The following is a 24,812-nucleotide window of genomic DNA, read 5'->3' as shown; positions in this document are numbered from 1 at the left end:
AAATAGAACAAATGACTTGTTCCACATAAATATGACAGCACTGAAGGATTTTATTGCCAGTTGGTAATTAAAAGGTTTGTAAACACGGCACGTGTTTTAGCCAAATAAAATCTACATTTACAGAAAATATCAAGGCGAATTTATATAAGACGGTACAAAATTTATCAATTTGGTGGTTTAAATGTCAAAATCAGCTGGTTGTTTCTATGGCGAGTTACGTTTGAAAAGAAAATTAGAAACGTAATTCCAGGAATTTCCATCAGAATGTAACCAAAACAAATCATTTTCACATTAAATCCACCAAAGTAGAAGAGAAAAAACAGATCAGCAATACCGAGATAGTAGTACCACCTTTGGAAAATACATATAAGAAAGTTTGACAACTGTCCACTAAAAACATACTTGGAAGCACTAATCTCAGGAAGCTGCGTATGAATTAGGAAGCCTATTCTGGCAGCACCTAAAATTTTGTTTCTAGCAAATTTGGCTCCATTGGTAACACTGTCAATAACGTAAAATGCGCGGTGAAAAAAATTCGAAAAATGAATGGTGAAAAGATTTTTAGAGGTGTGCTCTTTAGCAGGCCGTTATTCGGCTCTGAGCGTATTTGAAAGAATCAGCTGATGGGAGTACGTCACTTGGGATGTGTTTACAAAATTCATGAATTTACATTCTCTGATTCGTGCTGAAGCACACCAGTTGATTACCAGAGTTTTCGATCAATTTGATTGTTTTTTTGTTTAAGAAACGCAGCAAGAGGGAAATTTTCTGTATTACAATAAAATCAAAAATCAAAGCCTTTCAAATATTAACTTATATCTTTGCTAGAAAATATTAATATAAATTTCCCTCGTCAGTATATTATTTTATTTTTTATTTAAGAAAGTCAAACATACAACCATGGCTATTTTTATAATGATTGCTAGATAAAAAAGTTATCAAAAAAATTAAAATTAAAATTAAAATTGTAGCTAATAATAAAGAAGTTGAAGTCTGAGAAGTTATTAAAGAAAGAATAAAAAGATAAAATATAGCAGTAGTTAAGTTATAAAAATTTGATGACCTTAAAATGATGAGGCTGCTGGGGTAATACTCAACGTAGGGTAATTTGCTATTAAAATTCTTTAAAAATTTATTTAACGCAAGCTTTTTTTAAGTATCATATTAATATAATGATTAAAAAATTAGATAATTAAATAGTTGCGCCTGCATTCCTCTTTTACTGAGTGGCAGCACCTAAAATGCATCTCTGGTACTGTCAATTGTCGCCAGCAGCCGGCATGAACGCTAAACGTCATCTATGTTCTTGGTAAAACAACAGGCCTCATACATTGTATTAGAAAGCGTGCTTTATCAAAACAAATATATATTCGGCAGAAAATACAGGCGAGAAGGTATTTTATCACATAATTATTGTCTACTTTTCCGCCCTTAATGCGGCATGTTTACCTTTTGCAGAAACAACAATGGCTGGAGTTTTATTTGAAGACATCTTCAACGTGAAAGACATGGACCCCGAAGGCAAGAAATTTGATCGTGTCTCGCGGTTGCATTGCGAGTCTGAATCATTCAAAATGGATTTAATACTGGACATTAATTCTTGGTTGTATCCAATGGAATTGGGTGATAAATTTCGTTTGGTGCTGGCGACGACTTTACGTGAAGACGGTTGCCCCGACAGCGGGGAATTCAATCCATTGGAGCAAGAGGGTACACGTGCAGACAGTTTCGAATATGTCATGTTTGGGAAAGTTTATCGCATTGAGGGCGATGAAGCGCATAACGAGGCATCCTCCAGATTATCAGCGTACGTTTCCTTCGGTGGTCTTTTAATGCGTTTGCAAGGTGATGCAAACAATTTGCACGGTTTCGAAGTGGATCAACAGATGTATCTGCTGATGAAAAAGTTGGCATTTTGATTGGTGTTTGTGTGTGAAACACTCGAAAAGTTTCTACTTGTGTGTATGTGTAGTGTAGTTTTAAATAATAAATTATAGCATTGTACAAAATAAAAGTAACCGTTTGAAAAATTTTGCCGATAAGCCACCTAAATTCATTTACACATTTGTTGGTTCGCAAATTTAGATGATTCAATTTGTAGCTCGAAATCTTGAATTATTTATGAGAAAACTATTGTGAATGGCAGCGTTTCCATCTGCTGTCAAACCCAGCTGTTTGACGTCAAATCACTCACATTGAATTAACGGAGCGTCGATAAATTGTTTAATTTTTTTGTATATATATACATGTATTACTTTTCGGTGGGATCCTGAATACATATTTCAAATAATTAGAGTATGTAAGCAAGTTGTAATAAGATATTTTCCAACATAAAATGCATATACTCATATTTTAAAAGGTATCCTAAACAGCATTATAATAATCCCGTCGGAACTGAAACCTGAGACCGCAATATATGTGCAATGGACGGTGGCGATTTGCAGGTTGTTGCGTTCGATGACGAACAAAAAGTCGCTGTGGGAAGGGCGCTTATGGCTATAGCAGATGAAGTCTTCGAAACACCAAAACTTGAGCCAATCACATATGAACAAGACGACATTATAGAACTTCTAAGTGATTCCGAAAATGGGGCTGACGATGATGGATTCGAGTGTGAGGTATTTGGAAAAATGTGTACAGATTTGGAAGAATTGCCAGAAAACTTGCAAGAAGATTCACCTAATCAACTTGAATCTTTTAAAGTGAATGAACCGAATGACGCAGTTAATTTCGCTGACCGTGCAGTTTTAGATAATGAAACGACTGCAATTGTCAATACAGAATACAGGCAATTCGTAACACAAAATACAACAAATGAAATTATCATATTAGATGATGACGACGATGAAGATCATACGCTTTCCAGTGAAAATATTGCCGAAAGTAACAGTAATGATAACGGTGAAATATCCGATAAGGATGAGAAAGAGAAGAAGGTTTTCGATCTCTTAGAAGTTGATACGGATGATTCTAACCAACCAACATCATCCAATAATAGCAATCGTCACACAAATGCGTACAGCCACAATTTAGAAGCTTTTCTAATTTATTTATGTCCGCAGTGCGGAGTCTCATGCGGAAATATTAAGAAATGGAATGCACATACAGACATCGTGCATAACTTCCGTTCCATTTCAACACTTAATTTAAATACCGTCATTAGCCGACAAGGCCAACTACACTATCAATGTAACACTTGCGAAAAAAAATATGTTTCAGATTCACCATTTCGCGTTTTATTGAACCATCGCATTCGACACATGGCGATTCCGGAATTTTTACGATGCCGATTGTGCGAGGAAAGATTTCCATCTCGTTGCTCATTTTTACGACACTTAAAGAAGGATCATAAAAAAATTGCTTTGCAAAAACTTCGACGCACAGAACCAATACGTGGCCACATTCGGTTCTTCTGCCCGATTTGTAGGGCGAAAGCATCCAGCATGAATGTATGGATGCGTCACTTGGAAAATGAACATGATTGGTATAACCAATTAGAGGAAAAAGTCATTAAAATAAGGGATAATATAGTAGAATGTAAAACGTGCGCGGCAACTTTTCGATCGAAGCGAAGTCAATGGCATTTACTGCGCCACGAGAAGTACAAACCTTTCAAGTGCAAGCTGTGTAAAGATGCAAGTGGGTATGATTTGAGTCTTCTTACGAAGCACATCCGAGTAGAGCATCTTAACGAGATACCATACGATAGGCGATATCCTTGTAATTATTGTGATAAGGTATTTGGAACGCATACTCGACGAATCACTCATATGCTTGAAATGCATACAATTCAAGAATTGGCATGTGAGGTGTGTGGAAAGAAGTTCAACTCTACCTCGGGGTTGTTGACGCATATGGCTAAGCTGAACCACCAAAAAATTAAGTAAAAAAAGTAAATATATCAATCGTTGATAGCCGGTGTAGATAAAGAGCACAGGAAAATACTTCAAGGCAAAAAGGAATTATATATATATATATATGTATATATATACCCTTTTTTGGTGTTTGGCCGAGCTCCTCCTCCTATTTATGGCGTGCATCTTGTTCCAAAAATGGGGAAAGACACAGTTTTAAGCCGATTCCGAACGGCAGATATTTTTTTATGAGGGACTTGTTCGTGGCAGAAATACACTCGGCGGTTTGCCATTTCCTGCCGAGGGGCGACCTCTATTAGAAAATCATTTTCTTCAATTTGTTGTTTTATGGAGATTTGAACCAACATTCTCCGCGTTTAGAATGGTAGTCACTAGGGCGGGTCGATTTAAAAATCGCTCATTGCTCTGTGAAAATCGTATTCTAGGGATCAAAATAAGAAACTTTGTCGAAGGAAGCATACCTCTAAAACGAATTCTGATGTCCCCCAATTTCAAAATATCACCATTTTTGGCCTTTACATGAAAAAATCAGCTAAATGGCTATGCTTTTTCTTTATTTTTATTTATTTATAATAATATCTATTTTTTCTCTTAAGAAATTTATTTAGTCAGAACATATGTAAATGAAAAAATTAATTTAAGTGAGTTATAGAAAAGAAACTAAAAAGTTCGATCCAAATTGGGGGACATCAGAATTCGTTTTAGACGTATGGTTCCTTCGGCAAAGTTTCTTGTTTTGATCCCTAGAATATGATTTTCACAGAGCAATGGGCGATTTTTTTGCCTCCCCCACAAATCGACCCGGCCTAGTAGTCACCCACCACCAACTCATTCGGCTACGGCGGACGCCCTGCCATAAAATACGTTATGATTATTTACCTATTTAGGAATAATAAGATGAAGCACGGTTCGATTACATTTTTTTTTAAGATTTGTAAACTTTAAAATATAATTTCCTGTTATTGAAATTAGAATGCAATCAAAATTGATTATCTGCAATTAACATACAAATGTACCTATAAGATGTTACAAAAAACTATTAAGAAAATGCTAAATATCCAATAAGCTTAAACCCCATTATGTTTAAGAGTGCGTTTTAAGTCAGTGCTAGTTTTATGTGAGATAAGGAATTTGATAATAAATATACATTAAATAAAATCAACTAGTTTTGCTACGCATTTCCGTTTTGATTTCAGTGGGAGTAGGTAGTTAAATAAAATGGCTTTTCATTTAACACTCTAAACTGCTTTCTATACCTTTAATTTAAATTTCATGATTGAGAGTAATGCTAAGGGCCCGATATTTCAGTGCCAATTAACTTTGAAACATTTTTTAAACGGAGTATAAACCTGCGAAATTGGGTGTTTAAACTTAACTTAACAGCCCCAAAGTGTCTGTACTGGTTAAATCGACATATTGGAGTTGATAAATCGATACATTTTCATCGATGTGGTGGAAGTTTGTTGCTGCATTGAAATCTTTTGTTTTTAAAAGTATTTGGCAACACTCGTCTTTAGTTTTTGACATTTCTTCTCACATGCGTAGTTTTTGTTTTTGCAGTTAAGAATTGAGAGAGTGCACGCGTCTCTTCAAATACTCATAAACCACGAAATATAGCAACAACTCAACGCAACGCAAGCAATACAATAAAAAACGAGTCGAAAGAATAACAAAATTATAGGCGCACACACACAAATACTAAGAACGGTCGGCCGAACGAAGAAGACAACGTCAAATGAATGGGGGCAGTCAGAAAATTGTTTAATTAGTTTTAATTGAAGAAAAGTAGTGAAAAAGGCAGTGTTCGAAATTGAAATTTACTAAATAATTTGTAAAATATTCAAAAGTAAAGTTTACAAGCTGTGAACTGAACGAACTGTTCCATATGGGTGTAAGTGTCACCGTGACGCTGCATATAACTGGCAGCGTGAACATTTGATTCAGCCTAGGTATACTTGGTAATTGGATAATTTTTTGCAAAATCCATTGTGTGGGTCTTTTGACGGAAAGCATAAATGCCACTTTTTATAAAATATTTTTCAATTTGTATTTGTGAATTGAGAAAGTTGAGGTGCGGCGTTGATTTCGGTGCTGCTGTGCGTCTGGGGGAGGCTGGCGTTTTTCGGGGTGGTCGCAATAGAATGGCTCGTTATTGGCTGTCTAGTGGTAAGTTAAAGACGCTACGTCTGATTTGACGCAAGCTGGGTGTTGGAATATCTATTATAACGTTTACTTATGCACTTTCATATGTATGTACAAAAAATTACTTTTAAACTGCAATGGAATAATTAATTTTTGGTGGTGGTTCATGCTAATTTTTTCTATGCAACTTTCAAAGAAATTAAAATACTATCCCTGCCTATTTCGGTGAAGAGTAATGCTTGATCTTATAAGCATTTCAGGCATTCTGTTTTACAAAAACTTAAAAGCCTTACATTTATTTTGATTTATGGTCGAGAACGTCACTTCAATGTACCCCTCAATACGTGCACTTCTCTTTACTTCCGTTTATAGGCAAAAATGTGGAAAATCGATAGCAAATTGTGGTTAATGCGGAATTTATTTTTATTTTGTTTGAAAACTTAGTTAACTTGGATTTTATAGCTTTTATAGCAATTCGAAAGACTTCAATGGGGTTACAAACTCTGTCCTTAATCCTTAGTTCTTATAATTCAGAACCAACCCCCAAATAAGGGTGCATTTTCGTTACTTAGTTTCATGTGCTATTCGCTCTATTACTGACTTCGGTCACTCAGACGCTGGCTATGTGTGCATTTTTTACTTGAAGTTGACGTGTCTTGAGGGGCATACACATTTTTCCTAATCAACAAAGTTCTTTGTTTTCAATACAAGTGTCGGCATTGGATATTTTTCTTATCAGCAATTTACTGCAGTTGCTAAATGTGAATTACACTGCCTTTTCACTTATTGAGGTGAATCCAGGCACAAATAATAGAACTACGAACTCGTTCAGAATGCAAGCGTCATAAAGGAAATATGAAGCTGACATTTGATTGAATATGCCAATAATGGGTGTAATATATGTATGTGTGTGTTTAGTGCCTTGTTTCTCCAAGCAGAAAATACATATACATATGTGGACATATACATACATAAGTGTTCGCATTACTGTTTAGCTATTTCTTATTTGGAACCCTTTTTTCTGGCATCGCCGTTCGCTTTATTTTCAGAATATGCTTAACCTCTCTCCCTTATGCAAATGTATGTATGTATGCACATATGCACATTTGTATGTATGTAGTAAGTATGTGCATATTTGAGGAAAAATAAAGTTCTTCTTGCAACCCCTTCACCGTACGAACGAAAGACTTCAATTGTTATTCTGTAACAAACTCAATTTGCATTGATTTTATTTCGTTTGTATTTTGTTCCACTCTCATTGTTCATAGAGTTGATGTTTTTGTTCCATTTTTTCACAGCTTTATTTTCGCTTATTTAACATGCGTTTTTTTCGCTTAACTGGACGTGCATTTCATGAATTTGTAACGCGCTGGAAAATTTGAATTTGTATACGGTTTGTTTTATGACATACTCGCCCATGTTCCATTCATTTCGCTGGTGATTATATTTTTACAACCCCATTCTGATTTTTTTTTACTAAAAATTATTTATGTATTTTAAATTTGTTTTCAAGTAAATATTTTTAAATTTTTTTCAATTTTAGTAGTAAAGATGGGCTTACTTTTTTCAAATATCTACTTTTTATTTTCTAAATTATGCTCGCTTAGCAATTCTCAGTAATATAGGCATAAATAAGGACTACAAAGAAAAATTGCACTGAGTCCATTGTCGCGGAAGTCCATTGGCAATGATAACACCTTCGGCTGCAGGTGCTCTCCCCGCCGTTAAGGTGGTTACTAATGTTGTTGTTGTTGTTGTTGTTGTTGTTGTTGTTGTTGTTGTTGTTGTTGTTGTTGTTGTTGTAGCAGTATCTTCGCCCTGTCAGTGTAGTGTAAATTACCGGTCGTCTTCGTCTAGAAACTGGCAGTTTCGACGGGTTGGGTCCAGAGGGAGAGAGGTGTTAGATGAGTGGGGGTGGTTACTAATTAACGCTTTTGCATCCTTCGACGGAATAATCCGCGAACAAAAACTCTCTCTTATCACCAAGAACGGAATAATTCGCAATAAATAATTTGTTTTTTAAGTTTGAGGAAAAGAAATAATTTTGTACACCTTTAACATTCTTTTTCATTAGAACAAAAAAAAGTCTTGCTGACGCAAGGTATTTTGAGTACATTGCGCATTTCGAGACGTAGAAGAAAATTTGTTTCTATATGTCGCCTACTCCGAAGTGTTGTAAGTAATCGCTCCATTATTATTTATGTGGCTCAAAGAATGTGTGACCCGGCATAAACTTCTTGCGATTAGAAGAGGTACTCCCACTTCGACCTTTTCTGCAGAGTCAGCAGCTTTTTTCTGAATTTGCCAACTTTTTCAGTACTAGGTGTCTAATTCGCGGATCTCTAACTTATCTGCATTTTAATTGTTTAACTTAACGTGGAAGTGAATAAGCTCAAGAATCTAACTGTGACCTGTTAACTACTTCAAAATCCTAAGAGACGCACTCGAACCGATAAAGAACCTGTGCTTTTAATTTACGAGGCGCTCAGTTGATCGAAGTTTAGCTATGCTAGAACGTGGCCACGCGTACACCAATACCCTAAAATTATACTGCCGATGATGTTCTTTCCATGGTGCTACTGTGATAACCACAATAACGTTCTGCTTCCAAAGAAACTGTACACCGACATGTGAGAAGGGATTAGCAGCTTTATCTTGACATCGGATGCACCTTGGACAGAACTTACAGACTTTCCCGGGTTTTTCGGGTTCAGATTTAATGGTGAAGATAACAATGTTCCCATGTCTGTCGGGCCTATCTTACCGGAACGACCTGGAGTTATATTCGACCAATAACTGTCATTTCAGTCGTATTTTTCGTATCGTCGTAACTTTGAAATATTGTTAATTATTATTCATATGTTTACCTTCATATCGTGAATCTAATATTGTCACAATAAGAATTAGCCATGTGTGAGTGTGAAATAATAGATTATATCGCTCATTTGCTGCAAGAATGTCAGAATCCAAAGAATTTTTCCTTAGAGAAGTAAAAAATACATATTTGTTATATGGAGAAAATTCGCAACACCGTCGGTGAAAAAATTATAAAAAATCCACAAATTTTTTTATAACTTCAAACTTGCACTTTATTTTTCTAATATTTAAAAGCTTTAGAACTGCACACCAAAATTTTTCTAGAAATTATAATTAAAAACTGCGAACAAGAAAAGTTTGTGGGATTTTTCTAATTTTTGTATACAATTTTAAAATTGGATTTATGTAGGATTTTGTTAGACTTTTGAGTAAAAACTATGAAGTTTTCAAAAAAAAGAAAAAAAAGTAGTCAAAACTGGTCAAAATGTTGATGTGCTATTGTTCGTCGCGTCGTTCTCTATGCCGAGCTGCTTGAACTGCCATTTTGCTGCGCTAGTTTTCACAATTTTCCTGATGCCATATTTTATATTTTCCTCCCTTTTTTTTTTCTTTTTTGTACCTTAAATATACATTTTTTTGCTTGAGTTTGCTTGAAATAAGATTTAATAGCACTCACACATACATACACACACAAATGCAAATCTGTGTTATTCCAGTGAAAATAGTGCCACTATTCGCTTATTCTGTTGAAAACCAAGCATCAATGCATCCGAAAAGCAAAGAAGCTTCGCGCTTTATTTCATGCTCGATTTGCAGATTTTTTTGTTGTTATTTATAAACATTTATTTGTTGATATTCAACGTGCGCTGTGCATTTGTAGAAAAGCACGTTCACTTATTTAACCTAATTGAAGAATGGATTCAACTCTTGTGTAGATATGGAGGTATGTCATGCGCTCCATATGCAGACCAATGCTGTGGGGCAATTTAAATTCTGCTGCTATAAACGTTTCACTAAATCGTCTAAGAAGCTTAGAAAACCCGATGGCTTAATAGGATTGGCCGTCAAGAGGAACTGAATCAGGAAAGTAATTGCAAGAACGCATGAAAAGTGCTAACTCCCATCAAATCTGGCTTCACCTATAGTATTGGTAGCCTCTTATTGGATTTTATCTGACTATGAGCTGTGATTTCTGTTCTCCGTCTGTGCCCAGATCGGTAAACTTTTCAATAATCGTTTCAGCTCTTCTGAAAAAGTGCAGCGTTTTTGTTGAATTATTAAGGCGATTTTATTGGACTCTACCCAAAGTGCACATGCAAAAAATATTCATGTGTAATACTTATGTATGTATGTATGAGAGAATATACTCATAAGGAAATTTATGTAAACAGATTTTAAAAATACAGAACGAGCTAAAGCAACTGCAAAACAGTGGCTGGCCACAACCCAAAGTTCAGTGGCATAAGTCACCATAAAAAATGTTTCATATTACACTACTTGCATTTTACCCCTTCGGCGCATTTTCCTCCGGAGCCATTTATAGCCGCCGCCGTCGTTGCAATGTAAGAGGGCAGACTTCAACAACCTCGCGTCCAGCCGTTGATGATTTTCGCTTCTGTTTTGGTTTCTAAATGCGAGCGTGCGCGTTAGTGTGTGTGTGTAGGTGTGCGCAGCCATATATAATATAATTCCCATTGAGCAGCGCAATAAATGCAGCTGTTTACGTTTGCTGGCGGCCGGGCGAAGTTTCAATAGGCGTTTTCGCTTATTTCCCGTAAATTACCACAACGAAGTGGCAATTTCAATGGGTGAGGAGCCAATGAAGCGTACTTTCGTCGAATATATGCGTCTATATAGAAATGTATTTTTGCTCTATGGTTTCATTTAATGAAGCTACGTTTTTAGTTTAATTAAATAGGGTGAAAGAAATGTTTCCGCATAAATTAAAAAAGAAAAAATTAAAAAGATATATTTTAAAATTAAATCACTTTTAAGTCTTATATTTTTATTTAAAGCACATGAAAGGTTATCTGAAAGATTATAAGTAAAATAAATGGTTGATTTCTTGTATGCGTTCCTCTTTTCCATAAACCTCGTAAGACTACTTGAGAAGTATTAGTTGACTGTAGTTTTTTCCATCCACTGTCCATTTTTCTATATACAGTAGATTCTGTTTTTATGCGGTAGGTACGTTCCGCAAGAAACAGCATAAAAAAAGTTACTAGTTCTATAGTAAAACTATAGATACGTTTCAAAAGTGCTAAGAACCGCATAAATCTGAAATAATGTAATAAAATCGCATAAAAAAAGGGCACTAGTCCCATATTATAACTATAGATACGTTCCATAGACCGCATGTATCTGAAATAATTAAATAAAATCGCATAAACAAAATATTGTATTTTTGAAAATTATATCTTTATTTAAGAAATGTCAGAATCGAAAAATAAATTTACGTCAGAAATAGAATCAGACAATACCCACATGTTGCGCATTCGTTTCGGATTTGGCGTAAAATCACTTTCGTCACTTGAGGAAATGTACACGTCTGATCTAGATAGTTATGCAGGCGGTTCCATACTTTTGGGTTAGCATTTCTGATGTAATCTGTGATGAGTTTTTGCTTAGCTGGTGTAGAATCTTGTTTATATGTACAATTCCCGATAGGTCGACATGCATTTTGTAATTAAAAAAAAAAACCGCACTATTTCAAAACCGCATAAAAAAAAGCCGCATAAAAACAGCCGCATAATTCCACTGGCAATGATATTCGCAGTTCTTGATTTGGACGTTAAAAGGATCGCCGGTTGAATCCTTACTAGAAGACTTTTCGGGTCAGCCTTTTTCGACTTTGGACATGAATTTACCATATTTCTATTATAGCTATAGACTTGAGTATCCAGGTAGCTTCCTAAAATTTATTTTTCTATCGATTTATGGACATAACCTATTAAAAAGGATCCTCGAGCAGGACAAAAAAAAGGACAGAACCGAGTGGACAACCTAAGGTTTAAAAAAAGGTGTCCAGCGGAGGGTTAACCTGTGAAAAACTTGAAAATTATCCTCGTTCGTTGGTTTGGGCCGATTTCCGTCATCCTGAGTAAATTATTTTTATCATCCTTCTAGGCTTAGGTGGTCTCGGATATTTTTTTCAGTTAAAAGGGATTTCTAAACCCCATTGTTGTGGAGAGGTTGAAGTTGAGTTCGTCAGACCTCAATTTGCCTTAAAGTAGTACACTTTTTCTGAAAATTTGCAATGAGCAATTAACCCAAGCGGCCGTCGTAGCCCAATGGGTACCCACCCACCCACTAGCATTCGGAATTCAGAGAGATCGTAGGTTCGAATTTCGGCGAAACACCAAAATGAAGAAAAATATTTTTCTAATAGCGGTCGCCTCTCGGCAGTCAATGGCAAACCTCCGAGTGTATTTCTGCCATGAAAAAGCTCCTCATAAAAATATCTGTCGTTCGGAGTCGGCTTGAAACTGTAGGTCCCTCCATTTGTGGAACAACATCGAGACACACTCCGCAAATAGAAGGAGGAGCTCGGCCAAGCACCCAACAAAGGTGTACGCGCCAATTATATATATAATATAATTAACCCAAAAGTAACTAGGCAAAAATGTGTCGGAAAATTCGAAAATCAATTTAGTACTTTCGAGTTTCGGTGCAATTTTTAAATAAACAAAGGAACAGTTAAAACAGTAACGCTAACGCTTCTAATTACACAGTGCAACACATAAAATGTGCACTCCATTTTGACTTCAGTTTCTGAAAGTACTTATCGAAACTAGCAAAATCTCATTTGGGTTTTTCTAGATTAGCTCGGATTCTAATTTTATTGCGTCATGAATATTTCCTCTGAAACTTGATTTTGAGCAGTCTTTCTTTTAAAGAAAACGTAATTCTTCTCACATCTATATATCGTAAAATGATTGGAAGTTATTTTCTTGTCTTCAGCATAAATGTGCGTAAAAAATAAAAGAAATACTAGTGCATAATTATTTGAGAATCAAATTTTAAATGTCAAAAATAATAAAAAATTGTAGTTTACTCTATCAGTTCTTGGTAAAATATACACTTTATATAAGTCAATCGATTCGTTTCTATTCAAGGAATTTAATTTTTTGACTTACTAATTAAAATTTCTTTTAGAATAAATAAAGAATTTATAGAAAACTTATTTTTAAGACAAAAATTATTTTTGAGACAAAAATCTGCTCACAATTTGTTGATTTAGTATTTCTTAAAATTCCTGTTTTCGTTTCTAGATTTTTTTGAGGGCAATAACTCTGACAAAATTTCATTGAAATCGTTTTCTAAATATTTGGTTTAGTAAAAAGTGTCACACACAAACACACACACACAAATTTGCTTAAAACTTCGTACACATCATTTTTAGATAAGAAGGATTTGATTCAAACTATTTTTGGAAAATCAAAAATTGACACCATCACAATGTTTTCTCTTTGAGGAGGCAAAGTGTCGAACAAGTTGTTTGCTGAAGCTGTATCTAATGCTTTAAAATTGAACAAACCTTTTGTCATTAATGTTTCCCGTGCTTTTGTTACCAAGCAGTTGAGTTCGTTATTATAAGTAGTTGCTACATAAAGTACAGTACGTACAGTGTTCATCACGTACGAAAAGAAGTGAGAAAAATTACATTTTCATTGAAGAAAGTGCTCAAAATAAAGTTTTAGATAAAATATATTCAAAACACTATAAAATTGGAATCCGAGCTAATACAAAAAAACCCAAGTGCAATTTTGTTAGTTGTGACAAGTACTCTCAGAAACTGAAGTCAAAACGGAGTGCACATTCGATGACTTCAAAAATGTTGTACAGTGTTATCATATTATTGGTGAATTTCTCCAATTAGGTTTACGAATACTCGAAATGCATGCAGAAACATTTCGTGCACCCTGTACTTCGACCACTGCGATTGCTTCTAAAAACTAGACTCGATGCGCAAAACGCGCTACGGAATTAAGAGGTTGACGCTTCGCTGAATAGCTAAATGTAGAGGTCAATATACATACATACATATATCTAGACAAATGAAAATTTTCATTATTTATAACGTCGCGCAACTGGCTTTGTTGATGCCACTTCATGCTATTCTGGTTGTTAAGCCCATGAAGCGTTGCTGCAGCGCGTCCCTTAACTGCCTTATGCTTTGCTTTTCTGGAGTGGTCGCAGTTGATTTGTTGCTGTCGAACTTTCATAATTATTGTTTAATTTCAACACCCTCACCCACAATTGCTATGGGATTGAAGAGATTGATACAGTGTGTCGATGAGATTGATACAGTGTGTCGATGAGATTGATACAGTGTGTCGATGTTTGCCATATTTTTATGTAAGTTTACTAATTTCATGTGTTCTATTCAAACCGTAGCACCCACAAGTCAGAGAGTCTAACTCAAAAATGAAATTTCATATTAATTTTATCGTTTTCACCCGTTTGTTCTGTACCCTACAATTCTCATTAGGCTTATGAATCCGCTGAAAGTTATTGTGTGCTCTTACAAATCAGTAAGTAATCAGCCTGGTAATCTGCGGGACTAGCATGAGAAGTGGTACTCTAAGCATAACAAACTGCATATTCGCGCCTTAGTACTAAAGTTTTCAACCTCAGCTAATCAGGAAACAATGCAAGGTTTACGTAGCGGGTCCCAAGCTCGGCGCACAACCAGATATCCTGGGTTGCTTCGCCTTCTCACATTAGCTCGATCTCGAATGGATGTTCGGAAGCTACCCAGAGGATACTTTGGCGAAGTCCGGAAATTGGGAGCTGTCCTGGCCACTCCCAAGCCAATGGCGATCAGGGGCTTTTCCTATTTGCAGCATATCACGCCACTCAAGAAGAGTTAAAATAAAATGGTATTATTTTTCACTGAAGTCCTCCTTTAGTTCTACTGGGTTCTAAAACTTCGAGTCTGCTTGTATTAAAAGGGATCTTCTGCTGTGGCCATTTTTAGCTCGTCTTCTATTTTGTCCATTATATGCACACGGTGTGCTTTGTATGTATGTAAATATGTACATACCCCAGCGGGGCTAATCGACAGTGACATTGCCCGAGCAGACGACATCGAGGCAACATCTGTTGGCCACATGTACATGTGTATGTATGTGCTTTATTGCACTCGCGCACACACAGCTATGCATTTATTTAAACAAACACATAGAACAAACAAATGTGCATGTATGTGTGCGCATGCTTGTTTGTGTGTGTGTGGTGAATTACATTTCTCTGGTATTCACATGTTTTCCATTATTTCATTTTCGTTTTTACATAACGCTATTCTTTGTTTTTCGCATTGAAATTGGTTTTATCAGCTAAGCAATTTTGCTGCCCCGCAACGCTTTTCTACCAGATACCCAGCGCACTCACACACACACACACACAAATACACTCGAGACGTGGTGATATTGTTGACTTCGTATTTTTGTTTTTCAATTCCCAGCTGTCACCAACAGTCAACAACCAACGATGGATGGTTCTTGTTGCTGGTGTTGTTGTAGCAGCTTTGCTGGTATTGGTGATCGTCAGTTACGGTGATCGCTGTGACGGTATTTGTGCTCTCCTTTTTTAACGTTCTATGATATGAATTATTCTAGCTGCTTGTTGTTGTTGCTATTGCTGTTAAATTTTCCTCAACGTCTCGAGGCCCGACGAGTTGTCGGGGTAGTGTTGTATTCTTGAAAAAATCTGTTTTCCATTCATTCCGTTTCAGTTGGAGAGTTGTCGAGTGGTTCGCTGATTTGAAGTTTTGTTTTTGTCGCCGCATACGAACGGTTTTAAATAAAATTTTGTAATTTATTTTTTGTATGCTTGCGCGCGCGTGTGTATTTCAAATTAATTTGCGCTTTTATTGGGGCGCTTTGAAATTCAAATTTTTCACCCCGTCACCCGAAACTCTTTTCTGTCGATATTTGCGTATTTCGCTTTTGCAATTCATTCTAATTCATGTGAGCAGTCTTTATGACGTTTGCTACAATATTTTTGAGTAGCTCGTTTATTGTTTTTGTGATTTCGACTAAATCAGTTGCAGTTGCTTGACCGCCGCGTCTGCTATTCGACGAAGCTCTCCGAAATTGGCGCACATTGCAACACTTGGCCGCTCCGTTTGCCACGGTCGTCTCGATGCTGCCACTCGCCATATTTTGAGGTGTTTGCTCAATTTTGACACCAGTTGACAAATGGTGTGACTGATTGCTGTACGATTTCGTTTTTTTTTCGGAAGCTTGTATTCTCGGTCATCCAATATTTCGCAGCGGAATTGTTGCTCGAACAGTCGCCCAAAAAGCGTGTGCGGTTCACTTTACATACTTACGTATTTGAACGATTATTTTTTCGTTCCGGTTTCGATTTCTGTTGCTATTTTCGGTTGATTAATTGCTCGTGTAATTGCCAAACAGGTAATTAAAAATTAAATGCAATTAGAAATTACAGCTGGAAGTGCATTCAGCGGCTGCATACGATACGCAACAACAAATCAAATAGTTTTAAATGAGTTGGGGAAAAGTCATTGTTTTATTTTGTTTTTAACAATGTCAAGTGCGACTTATTTGTCACGAAGCGCTCGATAATATTAAATTGGATTTTTATTGTTGGATGCCAGCCGTTTTTGGTAGTTGAAAATGGTTTTTGGGGTCTTCGATGTTTTTACAGCTACAAATGCGCCAATAATTAAACTCAATAGGTGTCGCTACCAAAGACTAAAGTAAAGAACCCAGCTAATTTTAGTTTTGGTGGTTTTCATCAAAATTTCAGCTGTTTTAAATAGCTGAGTTTAAAATTGGCTAAGAAGTGTAAAGTGAAAAAAGGCGGTAAAGCAGATCTTTGGAATTTATTAATAACATTTCTAAGAGAAAAAAATGCGGAACTGAATTCTGGTTCCCAGGTACCTTTTGACTGATAGATGTGGCTGCAAAACTCGGCATCATTTGAAGCCGAATTTTTAATGAGAGAGAAATACCAATTTGAACAAAAAGATTCCGGAATATATTCAGAAAATTCAAAATACATGTGTCGAAAATGAAATATTATCGCCTTCAAAGTACTATCCATCAACTGCAACGCACTTATGTCAGCGTTTGATTCAGCTCTCAAAATTTTTTTGGAATTCTAGTTTCGGCGGCCGTCGTGCAGTAGCTCAATTGGTTGCCAGGAAAAAGCTCTTCATTAAAATTATCTGTAAAAAAGGGTTTAAGTGCCAATCCTATATATATCTTTATATATATTTCCGGTATAGCCATCAGAGCGGTCTTTGATTTTTCCATTACTTCTTTTCGGCGCTCCATGTAATAGTTTTTTAAACGATCAAATAGAAAAAAAACAATTGGGGTCCATATCTGTTGAATTCGATGGCTGTTGAAGAACATTCGTTTCGTTTTTGGTTAAAAATGACATTGATGGCACTGTGCGACGTTGATTTTTCACGAATCCTTTCTTTTTTGGCGAATGCTTACGTAAACGTCTCATAACGACCAATGAAAACCGTGAGCATTGCTTTCTTTTTTGACGTAGTTTTTATGATCTTTGTTCATTCGGAGTTCTCACTCACTCGCCTGATGTCTGGATTGCGTGTTATACTGATAAACCCACGCCTCGTCTCCAGTAATGATGCGTTTGACTGGGTCGGATTCAGCTTGGAAATCATATTTGGCGATATCAACGCGGCTCTGAGCGGTTATGAGCGTAATTGACTTCATCGGGGTACGCAACACTTGTCTGCGGTGCCAGGCCTCAGCAAGAGATGCACAAAGACGCTGCTCGGCGCAACACGAGCCTTATGTGATCGCTAACGGGCGTTGAGAAAAGAAGACAGCCATATTATTCGAAGCAGATAAAGAGAGACGGAAATGTGTGAGTGCGAAGAGCTTTACAGGAAAAACGCCCAAAAATTCTGTACAAATAAATCCGCTGGCGTGGTTCCTAAGCCCTTCAGGGTGCTTATATTATGGGGGGAGGGGGATGAACTGAAGAAGATGCTATGCTAAAATCGATTTCGACGTAATTGATCTTCCGTTGCCCGAATTTAATCACAGCCTTGCAAAAGAACAGCAAAGCAGAGGAAGCTAACTGACTGCTGGAAGAGATGTTCAGTGAGGAGTAATCATTTTACAGTTACATAGGATATTGTCGATCGAATGTATGCTTGCCTGCTGGAATTTAAGTGTGATGTATCCATTCCACAAGAAAGGGCAATCTGAAATCTGCCTAAATTATTAATATTCCATGGGCGTGGGAATCCTCGAGAAAAAAATCGACTCACACCATCCATTTGTAGCTGCTGCTCTAGTGATAGCAGAGCAAAAAGAAGGCTCCCTCTGAGCTAGAAAAGCTATTAAAGAAGCCGCCATTCTCTCTGGGCGATCCGCATTGGCACGAAAAGTAAGCGACTAGCCTGGTTTAACCGAAACCACCCAAAAACGGCAAAAATCGATAGGGGGGCTACTGCGCTAATTAAAAGTAAGAACGGTTAGGGTGAACGAGAACTCTATCAATCGATAGGATATGGACTCATCCTGAATAATTTTGTGCTGCCTTGTCTTACAAGTTCATCAGCTCTGCGGTTTACCTCAATATCTCTGTGCCCTGAGACCTTCATATGTAAGACTCACCTAAAACGTTGACCTTACTAATATTTAGGTCAGGTCTAGTAGTCTAAGTATTTCCTGATTGCCGATAGAGATGTGTATTATCTCTTGTCTCTCTATTTGGGGGTCGAAAGAATCTGTAATATTGTAACATTCTACAAAAAGATTAACTTGCATTTTTATGACCAACAGAAAATCAAAGTCTTTGGTTCTTTTCGGTCACTTCTGAATACATTTCAATCTTATCTATACCTGAACCAAAACAGATCGACAGCCTAGCAAAATGGGTATTCGCTATCTGGGTCTCTTCACCCCAGTCAATAGCTAATCGCGAGAGGTCAGGGGAGCTTCTAAAGCCAGCCGAGCCGTAACTTCCAACAGTGGCGGAGGTTAGAATTTCGCAATTGAATTTACTTCAGTATATACACTTATTTGTATAAATATGTATATATGTATGTGTGTATGTATGTGAAATTTTTTTTTCTCTATAAAATGTACTGTTTTTAGAATTGACTTTGTTTACTCACTTAATGAAAACTTTTGAGTCATTTGAGGCATTTGGAGCGGGTGCTTTACCACCTTCAACACATTTTTCTGCTTATAGCGACCATAAAATCAAACTTATACCACTTAAATTGCTGTGTCTCAACTATGTTTGACTTGTGTTTTGCCTTATCTTATCGCGCACTCGCACACACATACACGGCCAATACTAACTCAAAAGCACTTCAATGCGGCTGTTGCACAGTTTGTGTTTGTCCTATACATATAAACACACACATAGACGCGCTCGCATTTTGATATCGTCTGCATTGGGTCTTTATAGCTGAACATACACCTATGAGCGCTCAGCCTTATCAGTCGGTCGGCGTTTGCTTAACCTCTCGCTTATCAGCTGTGTCTCTTACAAACGCACCGCCGTAGAAATGTGTCTTTATTTCAACAGACAGTCAGCGCTGTGGGCAAATATTTGTTTCAATTGTTATATTTTGTTGTCCTATGTTATCGTATTTATTTAATTGTTTTATACACTGCTTGTAAGAGTATTTGTCTTATTCTTTCTCTTCGTTTTTTATTATCAAACGTATCTGTGCTCATTTGCGCATTGCAAACAAAAGACTTTGAAAACGAACTTCAATGCACACAAACTCACTGGTCATTTGCTTATTAACGACATCTGTGTGCGTGTATGTGTGTGGTGTTTACTGGGTTTGCAATGAGTTATCGCATTCGTTTCGCCGCTTGCTGTGTTACTGTTTCCATGTTTTTAGAATTTTTTTTTCACTTTATGTAGTTTAATTTTAGTTGAGTATTACAAAGCATAGAATTTTTAAAGTTCAACGTCAGCACAACGAAAAATTCAATTCAACTGTTGACACAGCTGCTTTTTTGTTTAGGTTTTATAAATGTATTGTTGTTTTTTGTAACTTTTTTTCGTTGCTGTTGTTCCAACTGCGCGCCCGCCCCTCCATGTCGCACTCTCGCTTTTCAATTCATATCAATCCAACTGTGGGCGCTGCTGTCGCTGCTGTTGGCTGCCAACTCTGCCGCCTCACCTAACAGCGCATTGAAATATTTATTGTATAATTCAACAATTCAGGTGTTTTCAGTTCAGTTGAGTTCAGTTCATCATTCAGTTGAGTATTCGCTCATCATTATCGGGCATGTCTGGTGTGCTGTGGTCAGGCTTTGTGTTGTTGCAGTCGAGGGAGGTTTGGCTGTGCGCTACTACAAATTGTAATGTGTACAAATTAATTCAGCGGCACAGCCAACGGGCAACGGGCAAAAGGCGCCCAGCAAAAAATTGAGGCTTTGTTCTGATTTCAATATCAATGCGAAGCGGTAGTTCGCCACTGTCGGTTTTTCGTCTGCTGCCTTCTGCCTGCCGTCGGCCGCATGTCATGCACAGCTGCCTATTTATTCATATCAATGTTTGTATGTACGCATTTTAAAGCTTAAATTACAATATCTCTCTCTTTCTCTTTCTCTCTCTCACTCTTTTGTTCTCTTTTTACAGCATTTCCAAAACGATCTTATGTAAAGCGAAATATAAAAAATTTAAATAGAAAATAAAAAATTAACACTAATCACCAAACACCCTCTTCATAAAGCAATAAAAAACAAAAACAGTAACAGAAATGTACAGCAAATAAATCAGCAAGTCGATTGTTGCCTACAACAAAACAAATATACAAATTTAATCGCATGCAGGCATATACCTGAATATATTTTGGTGTTGGTTTTGAAATAAGTATTTGATTGCAGTGAAGTAAATAATAAAAAAAGTAAAAAGTCAAAACTTTTGAACTAACGAAAGTCTGAAGTGGCGCAGGAGAGACTTAATTTCGCTGGTGCTTGCAAGAATATCGCTAAGTTTAACCTAATGTACCATATTATTAAACCATTAACTATTTTTCTAAAAAATATCATTAGTGTATGAAAATTCGGGCATTGAGAATAATTAAGCTTATACTTATGGTGTTGGAGTTGGTGCTTCTACTTGCCAGCGAATTGTAAATCGAAATCAAATCACTTTTACTAAAATTCACATTTTCCCAACAACAAATATGATGCACAGTCGTCGCTCTGTCTCCAAAGAAGATGTCGGGTCTGTGCACACCGACAGCGGCATTTCGCTGTCCTCGCCGCCTGCCGCGTGCGCAGAGCTCTGCGACGGTGGTGAGACACAACAGTCATCGGCCGCTACCACGAAGAAGCTGCTGCGGCGTCGTGTTAGTGATGTAAAAGTAACAAAGAGGGCGTGCAGAAGCAAACAAGTGGCATGTGCAAAGTCTCCAAAGCGGAAGAAGCAGAAAATCGGTCATTCAGTGACAAGCGAAAACAATGCAGCGGCACCCGGAAGTAATTCAGTCATATCAGCCAAACAACTGGCGGGCTTGGATGTGCAGGCGCACCAGGAGGGCGCCGATTTAGCGCATGCTGTCGATTCAGCAGCTAGCATAACAGTCGCAATTGTCAATTCAACAGAGGATATAGAAAAACCTGTAACCCCGGCTGCGGCGTCTTCAGAGAAGTCCATTTCGATCGCCGATTCTGCATACTCTGAAACCGATGCCACACAATCAGCCGCCGATTTATCGGATATAACGCATTCAGCATGCGATTCCGCGCTCTCAACCGGAGACTTAGCTTCCGTGGCCACACCATTGCCAGCCACCTTAGCCAATAAACGCACACGTCAATTATACATTTGCCATGTTTGCTCCAAGCAATTTCGCGGCAAAAACGATTTGAGGCGTCACATGCTCATCCATTCGGACGAACGTCCATACAAATGCGAGCAATGCGGCAAGTGCTACAGGCAGGCGGTCAATCTCAGGAATCACATCACTTCCGCACACGAGAGTCATCGGCAGTTCTCGTGTCCGCAATGCCCGAAAATGTTCGCGTTGAAGGGCCGCTTGCGGCTGCATATGCGACTGCACTCCGGCGAGAAGCCATACGCGTGCACACAATGTGAGAAGCGCTTCGCTCGTGGCGGTCATGTATGTATCAAAAAGTCTGTGTAATATTTGTGCGCCTGATAAAATATCAATTTCTTCTCACGCTCTCTCTCTCTTTCTCAATTCTCTTTCTGCAGTTACAACAACACATCATTAGCCATCACAAAGCTAGCGCCAAGCAGTATATCTGCGAGAAATGCTCCACTGCTTTCTCCACGCCTTCTAATTTGCGCGCGCACATGGAGCGCCATGAAAACGGGCCTGATCACTATTGCGAGATATGCAAGGAACACTTCCCCAATGAGCCAGTACTCAGAGCGCACATCAACAAACTGCACTACAAGTTGGGCCAGTTCGATTGCGAGATCTGCAAGAAGACCATCGAGGATGAAGCCCTGGCCAAGCACATGAAGTTGCACACGAATGTCAAGACACATGTCTGCGAAGTGTGCAAGGCGTACTTTATGCAGAAATCCCAGTACAATGTGCACATGCGCATGCATACTGGCGAGCGGCCGTACCAGTGCCGGGTGAGTGGAATGCTAATAATATAAAATAAAATAAATAAAAAGACTTAAGCAGCGAACGCGAACAAAATATTTCGTTCCCATGACAGTCGGTTCTACGTTACCGGAACGACCCGGATTTATATCCGGCCAAGGACTGTCACATCAGCAGCATTGCCCATATATGTATGGGGAATGTTTATGCTGCTACAACAACAAAATATTTACATACATACAAGAGCACCAATTACAGCCTGATTTTCGCTTATCTATCACACTTAATCTCATATATGCTCTTTTCCAGATTTGTTGGCAAACTTACGCTTACTCAAGCGTACTGAAGCTGCACATACGCAAGCACACAGGTGAGAAACCGTTCCAGTGCTTGCTGTGCAAGGACGTGGTCGCTTTCTCACAGCTGGCACACTTCAAGACGCACATGAAGAAAATTCATAAGCAAACCAATCCATATATGTGCGAGGGTTGTCAACAGTTCTTTAAGGTCAAAGCGGAACTTCAGGCGCATATGCAACAATGTGGTAGCTGCAACATTGATGTGGAGCAACAGAATGCCAAAAATAATGACCTACAAACACTCTCGCATTTACGTTTCCTCATGGCGTTGCTGTTGAAGAAGATTTCATCGCCGCAGAAATTGCAGCAATTAGGCTATGAGAAGCGTCTGATCGACAATGTTGTGGTGGCATCACTCAAGTTGGCCAATCGAAAGGCTTGCGAGGATCAGACGCTGTCGGCAATCGAACGCATGCGCAAGAATGTTGAAGAGTTTCTCAATTGGATTGTGCCTACAAAGGCGATGGAAACATTTCGTCAAGAGCAGCAATCCGTGGAGAGTATACTGGACAAAATTGTTACCATGTACATGAAGCACAAATAATGGTGCTACATAGAGAATTTAAGGGTAGCTTCTAAAATGACTTTCTTGCAAACACTTTTTTGAATGTGCCATAAAGACGATGGAGCTGCCTGCCATTGCATTGCAAGTTTAGACGTTTCGACGCAGGCCATTGCCACGAATTGAACGACATAGATTTTAGTTTAACATATGAATTTAAAATTTAGTTTTTTGGCTCGTAACAGGACCATTTTCCTTTCAAAGCCGCTGAGTTTTCCTATTTTTCGTTTGTAGTTTTTATGAAAGACACCAAAAAGCGCAATCCAAAGATATTTTTGCCAAAAGCTTAAGCAGTAATTTAAGTTTTTTAAGTTATTTCACTATAAGTACATTCACCTTGTATTTGCATCTGAACTCTAGCTTTTTTAGTTTTTCTCTTGTTAACATTAGTTTGACTGAAGTTTCCAGATTTTGCCTCGTTCTTAATTTTAATATAATATTATTTTCTAGCTATTTAACTAGTCATATGCTGTAGTTTTTAAAATACACAAGATTTTCAATGTAATAGCAAATTATTGTATTTGCGAATGCTACCAACTCTTGCCATATGTAGTTTTAGACTTATTATTTTCAATATTCTTCATACTACCAAATATCATTTGTTCCATGAAGTAATAAAATTTTAAACAATGCATAAATTGTAATTCAATTAAAAAAGGAAACGTAGATAAATAGACAGAGACAGGTATAGTGTTTATGATGCCATTATATATATATGCCAAAAACCAAAACGTGCCAACAAAGGAGTAACTATTTTAGGTTAGAAATGGGTCTTGCGGTGAACGAGAGTAAAACAAAGTACCTGCTGTTAACATACAAAGACTCCTCACATCTTGGACAAGACGTCACTGTTGGCAACCGCGAATTTGAAGTGGTGAATGACTTTGTTTGACTAGGTACCAGCGTTAACACTGATAATAATGTCAGTCTAGCGATTAAGCAAAGTATAATTCTTGCCAACAGGTGTTTGGGCTCAGTAGGTAATTGAGAAGTAGAGCCCTCTCTCGAAAAACGAAAACAACGCTGTACAAAACCCTAATCATCCCCGTTCTTGTATATGACGCAGAAGCTTGGACGATGACGACAACTGATGAGAGAGCACTGGGAGTGTTTGAGAGAAAAATTCCCAGAAACATCTTTGGTCCTCTTTGTGGAGGCGAGCATGAGTTCCGTATCCAATGGAATATAGTGAGATGTGGACATAGTGAAGCGTATTAAAATATAGCGGCTGCGCTGGTTTGTCCATGTCTCGAGGATGAACAAAATTGCTTCGGTATGGCAGTCCCATGAGAGGGAACCCACTGGTGGACGACGAGGAAGAGTGAGACTTAATCTACGTTGCGGATTAACCTACCAGCACTCGGTGGCACCAGCTGGCCCCAGGAAGCTTGAACTGAGCAAGATGACGCAATGTGTTTACACGACAGTCGGTTCTAAGTTACCGGAACGACCCGGATTTATATCCGGCCGAGGACTGTCACTTCAGC

At 37.8% G+C, this 24,812-nt stretch overlaps 3 protein-coding genes across 13 annotated transcripts; all 3 read left to right on the top strand.

Moving 5' to 3' along the window:
• Positions 1-1,304: 1,304 nt before the first annotated feature.
• On the top strand, positions 1,305-2,042 carry LOC129241719 (DNA-directed RNA polymerases I, II, and III subunit RPABC3). The gene is made up of 2 exons (XM_054878199.1): positions 1,305-1,394; positions 1,459-2,042. The coding sequence occupies exon 2, from the start codon at positions 1,467-1,469 to the stop codon at positions 1,917-1,919; it is 453 nt and encodes a 150-aa protein (XP_054734174.1). The 5' UTR covers positions 1,305-1,394; positions 1,459-1,466; the 3' UTR covers positions 1,920-2,042.
• A 90-nt stretch (positions 2,043-2,132) lies between these two features.
• LOC129241717 (zinc finger protein 26-like) lies at positions 2,133-5,037 on the top strand. 4 transcript variants are annotated; one of them, XM_054878197.1, is made up of 2 exons: positions 2,133-2,295; positions 2,373-5,037. In XM_054878197.1, the coding sequence occupies exon 2, from the start codon at positions 2,424-2,426 to the stop codon at positions 3,885-3,887; it is 1,464 nt and encodes a 487-aa protein (XP_054734172.1). In that variant the 5' UTR covers positions 2,133-2,295; positions 2,373-2,423; the 3' UTR covers positions 3,888-5,037. The 4 variants fall into 4 exon arrangements, with proteins under 4 accessions (XP_054734172.1, XP_054734170.1, XP_054734173.1 ...); XM_054878195.1 differs by having other exon boundaries at positions 2,360-5,037; XM_054878198.1 differs by having other exon boundaries at positions 2,133-2,299.
• A 415-nt stretch (positions 5,038-5,452) lies between these two features.
• On the top strand, positions 5,453-23,929 carry LOC129241102 (zinc finger protein 431). Of its 8 annotated transcripts, none has more exons than XM_054877268.1 (5): positions 5,453-5,824; positions 5,938-6,041; positions 20,457-21,945; positions 22,041-22,433; positions 22,714-23,929. In XM_054877268.1, the coding sequence occupies exons 3-5, from the start codon at positions 21,007-21,009 to the stop codon at positions 23,305-23,307; spliced, it is 1,926 nt and encodes a 641-aa protein (XP_054733243.1). In that variant the 5' UTR covers positions 5,453-5,824; positions 5,938-6,041; positions 20,457-21,006; the 3' UTR covers positions 23,308-23,929. The 8 variants fall into 8 exon arrangements, with proteins under 8 accessions (XP_054733243.1, XP_054733241.1, XP_054733249.1 ...); XM_054877266.1 differs by having other exon boundaries at positions 5,453-5,833; XM_054877274.1 differs by lacking the exon at positions 5,938-6,041 and having other exon boundaries at positions 5,453-5,766.
• The last annotated feature ends 883 nt before the right edge of the window (positions 23,930-24,812 follow it).

This window comes from Anastrepha obliqua, chromosome 3 (genome assembly GCF_027943255.1).
Source record: "Anastrepha obliqua isolate idAnaObli1 chromosome 3, idAnaObli1_1.0, whole genome shotgun sequence".
Classification (NCBI taxonomy): Eukaryota; Metazoa; Arthropoda; class Insecta; order Diptera; family Tephritidae; genus Anastrepha; species Anastrepha obliqua.
Note: the sequence above shows the minus strand (reverse complement) of the source record. Positions and strands in the feature narration are given on the sequence as shown.

Bases quoted from the DNA above. Each gene is read 5' to 3' on its own strand.
- LOC129241719 (XM_054878199.1), top strand. From the start codon at position 1,467: ATGGCTGGAGTTTTATTTGAAGACATCTTCAACGTGAAAGACATGGAC.
- LOC129241717 (XM_054878197.1), top strand. From the start codon at position 2,424: ATGGACGGTGGCGATTTGCAGGTTGTTGCGTTCGATGACGAACAAAAA.
- LOC129241102 (XM_054877274.1), top strand. From the start codon at position 21,007: ATGATGCACAGTCGTCGCTCTGTCTCCAAAGAAGATGTCGGGTCTGTG. The intron at 21,946-22,040 runs GTATGTATCAAA...CTCTTTCTGCAG, and splicing joins GCTTCGCTCGTGGCGGTCAT to TTACAACAACACATCATTAG. The intron at 22,434-22,713 runs GTGAGTGGAATG...GCTCTTTTCCAG, and splicing joins AGCGGCCGTACCAGTGCCGG to ATTTGTTGGCAAACTTACGC.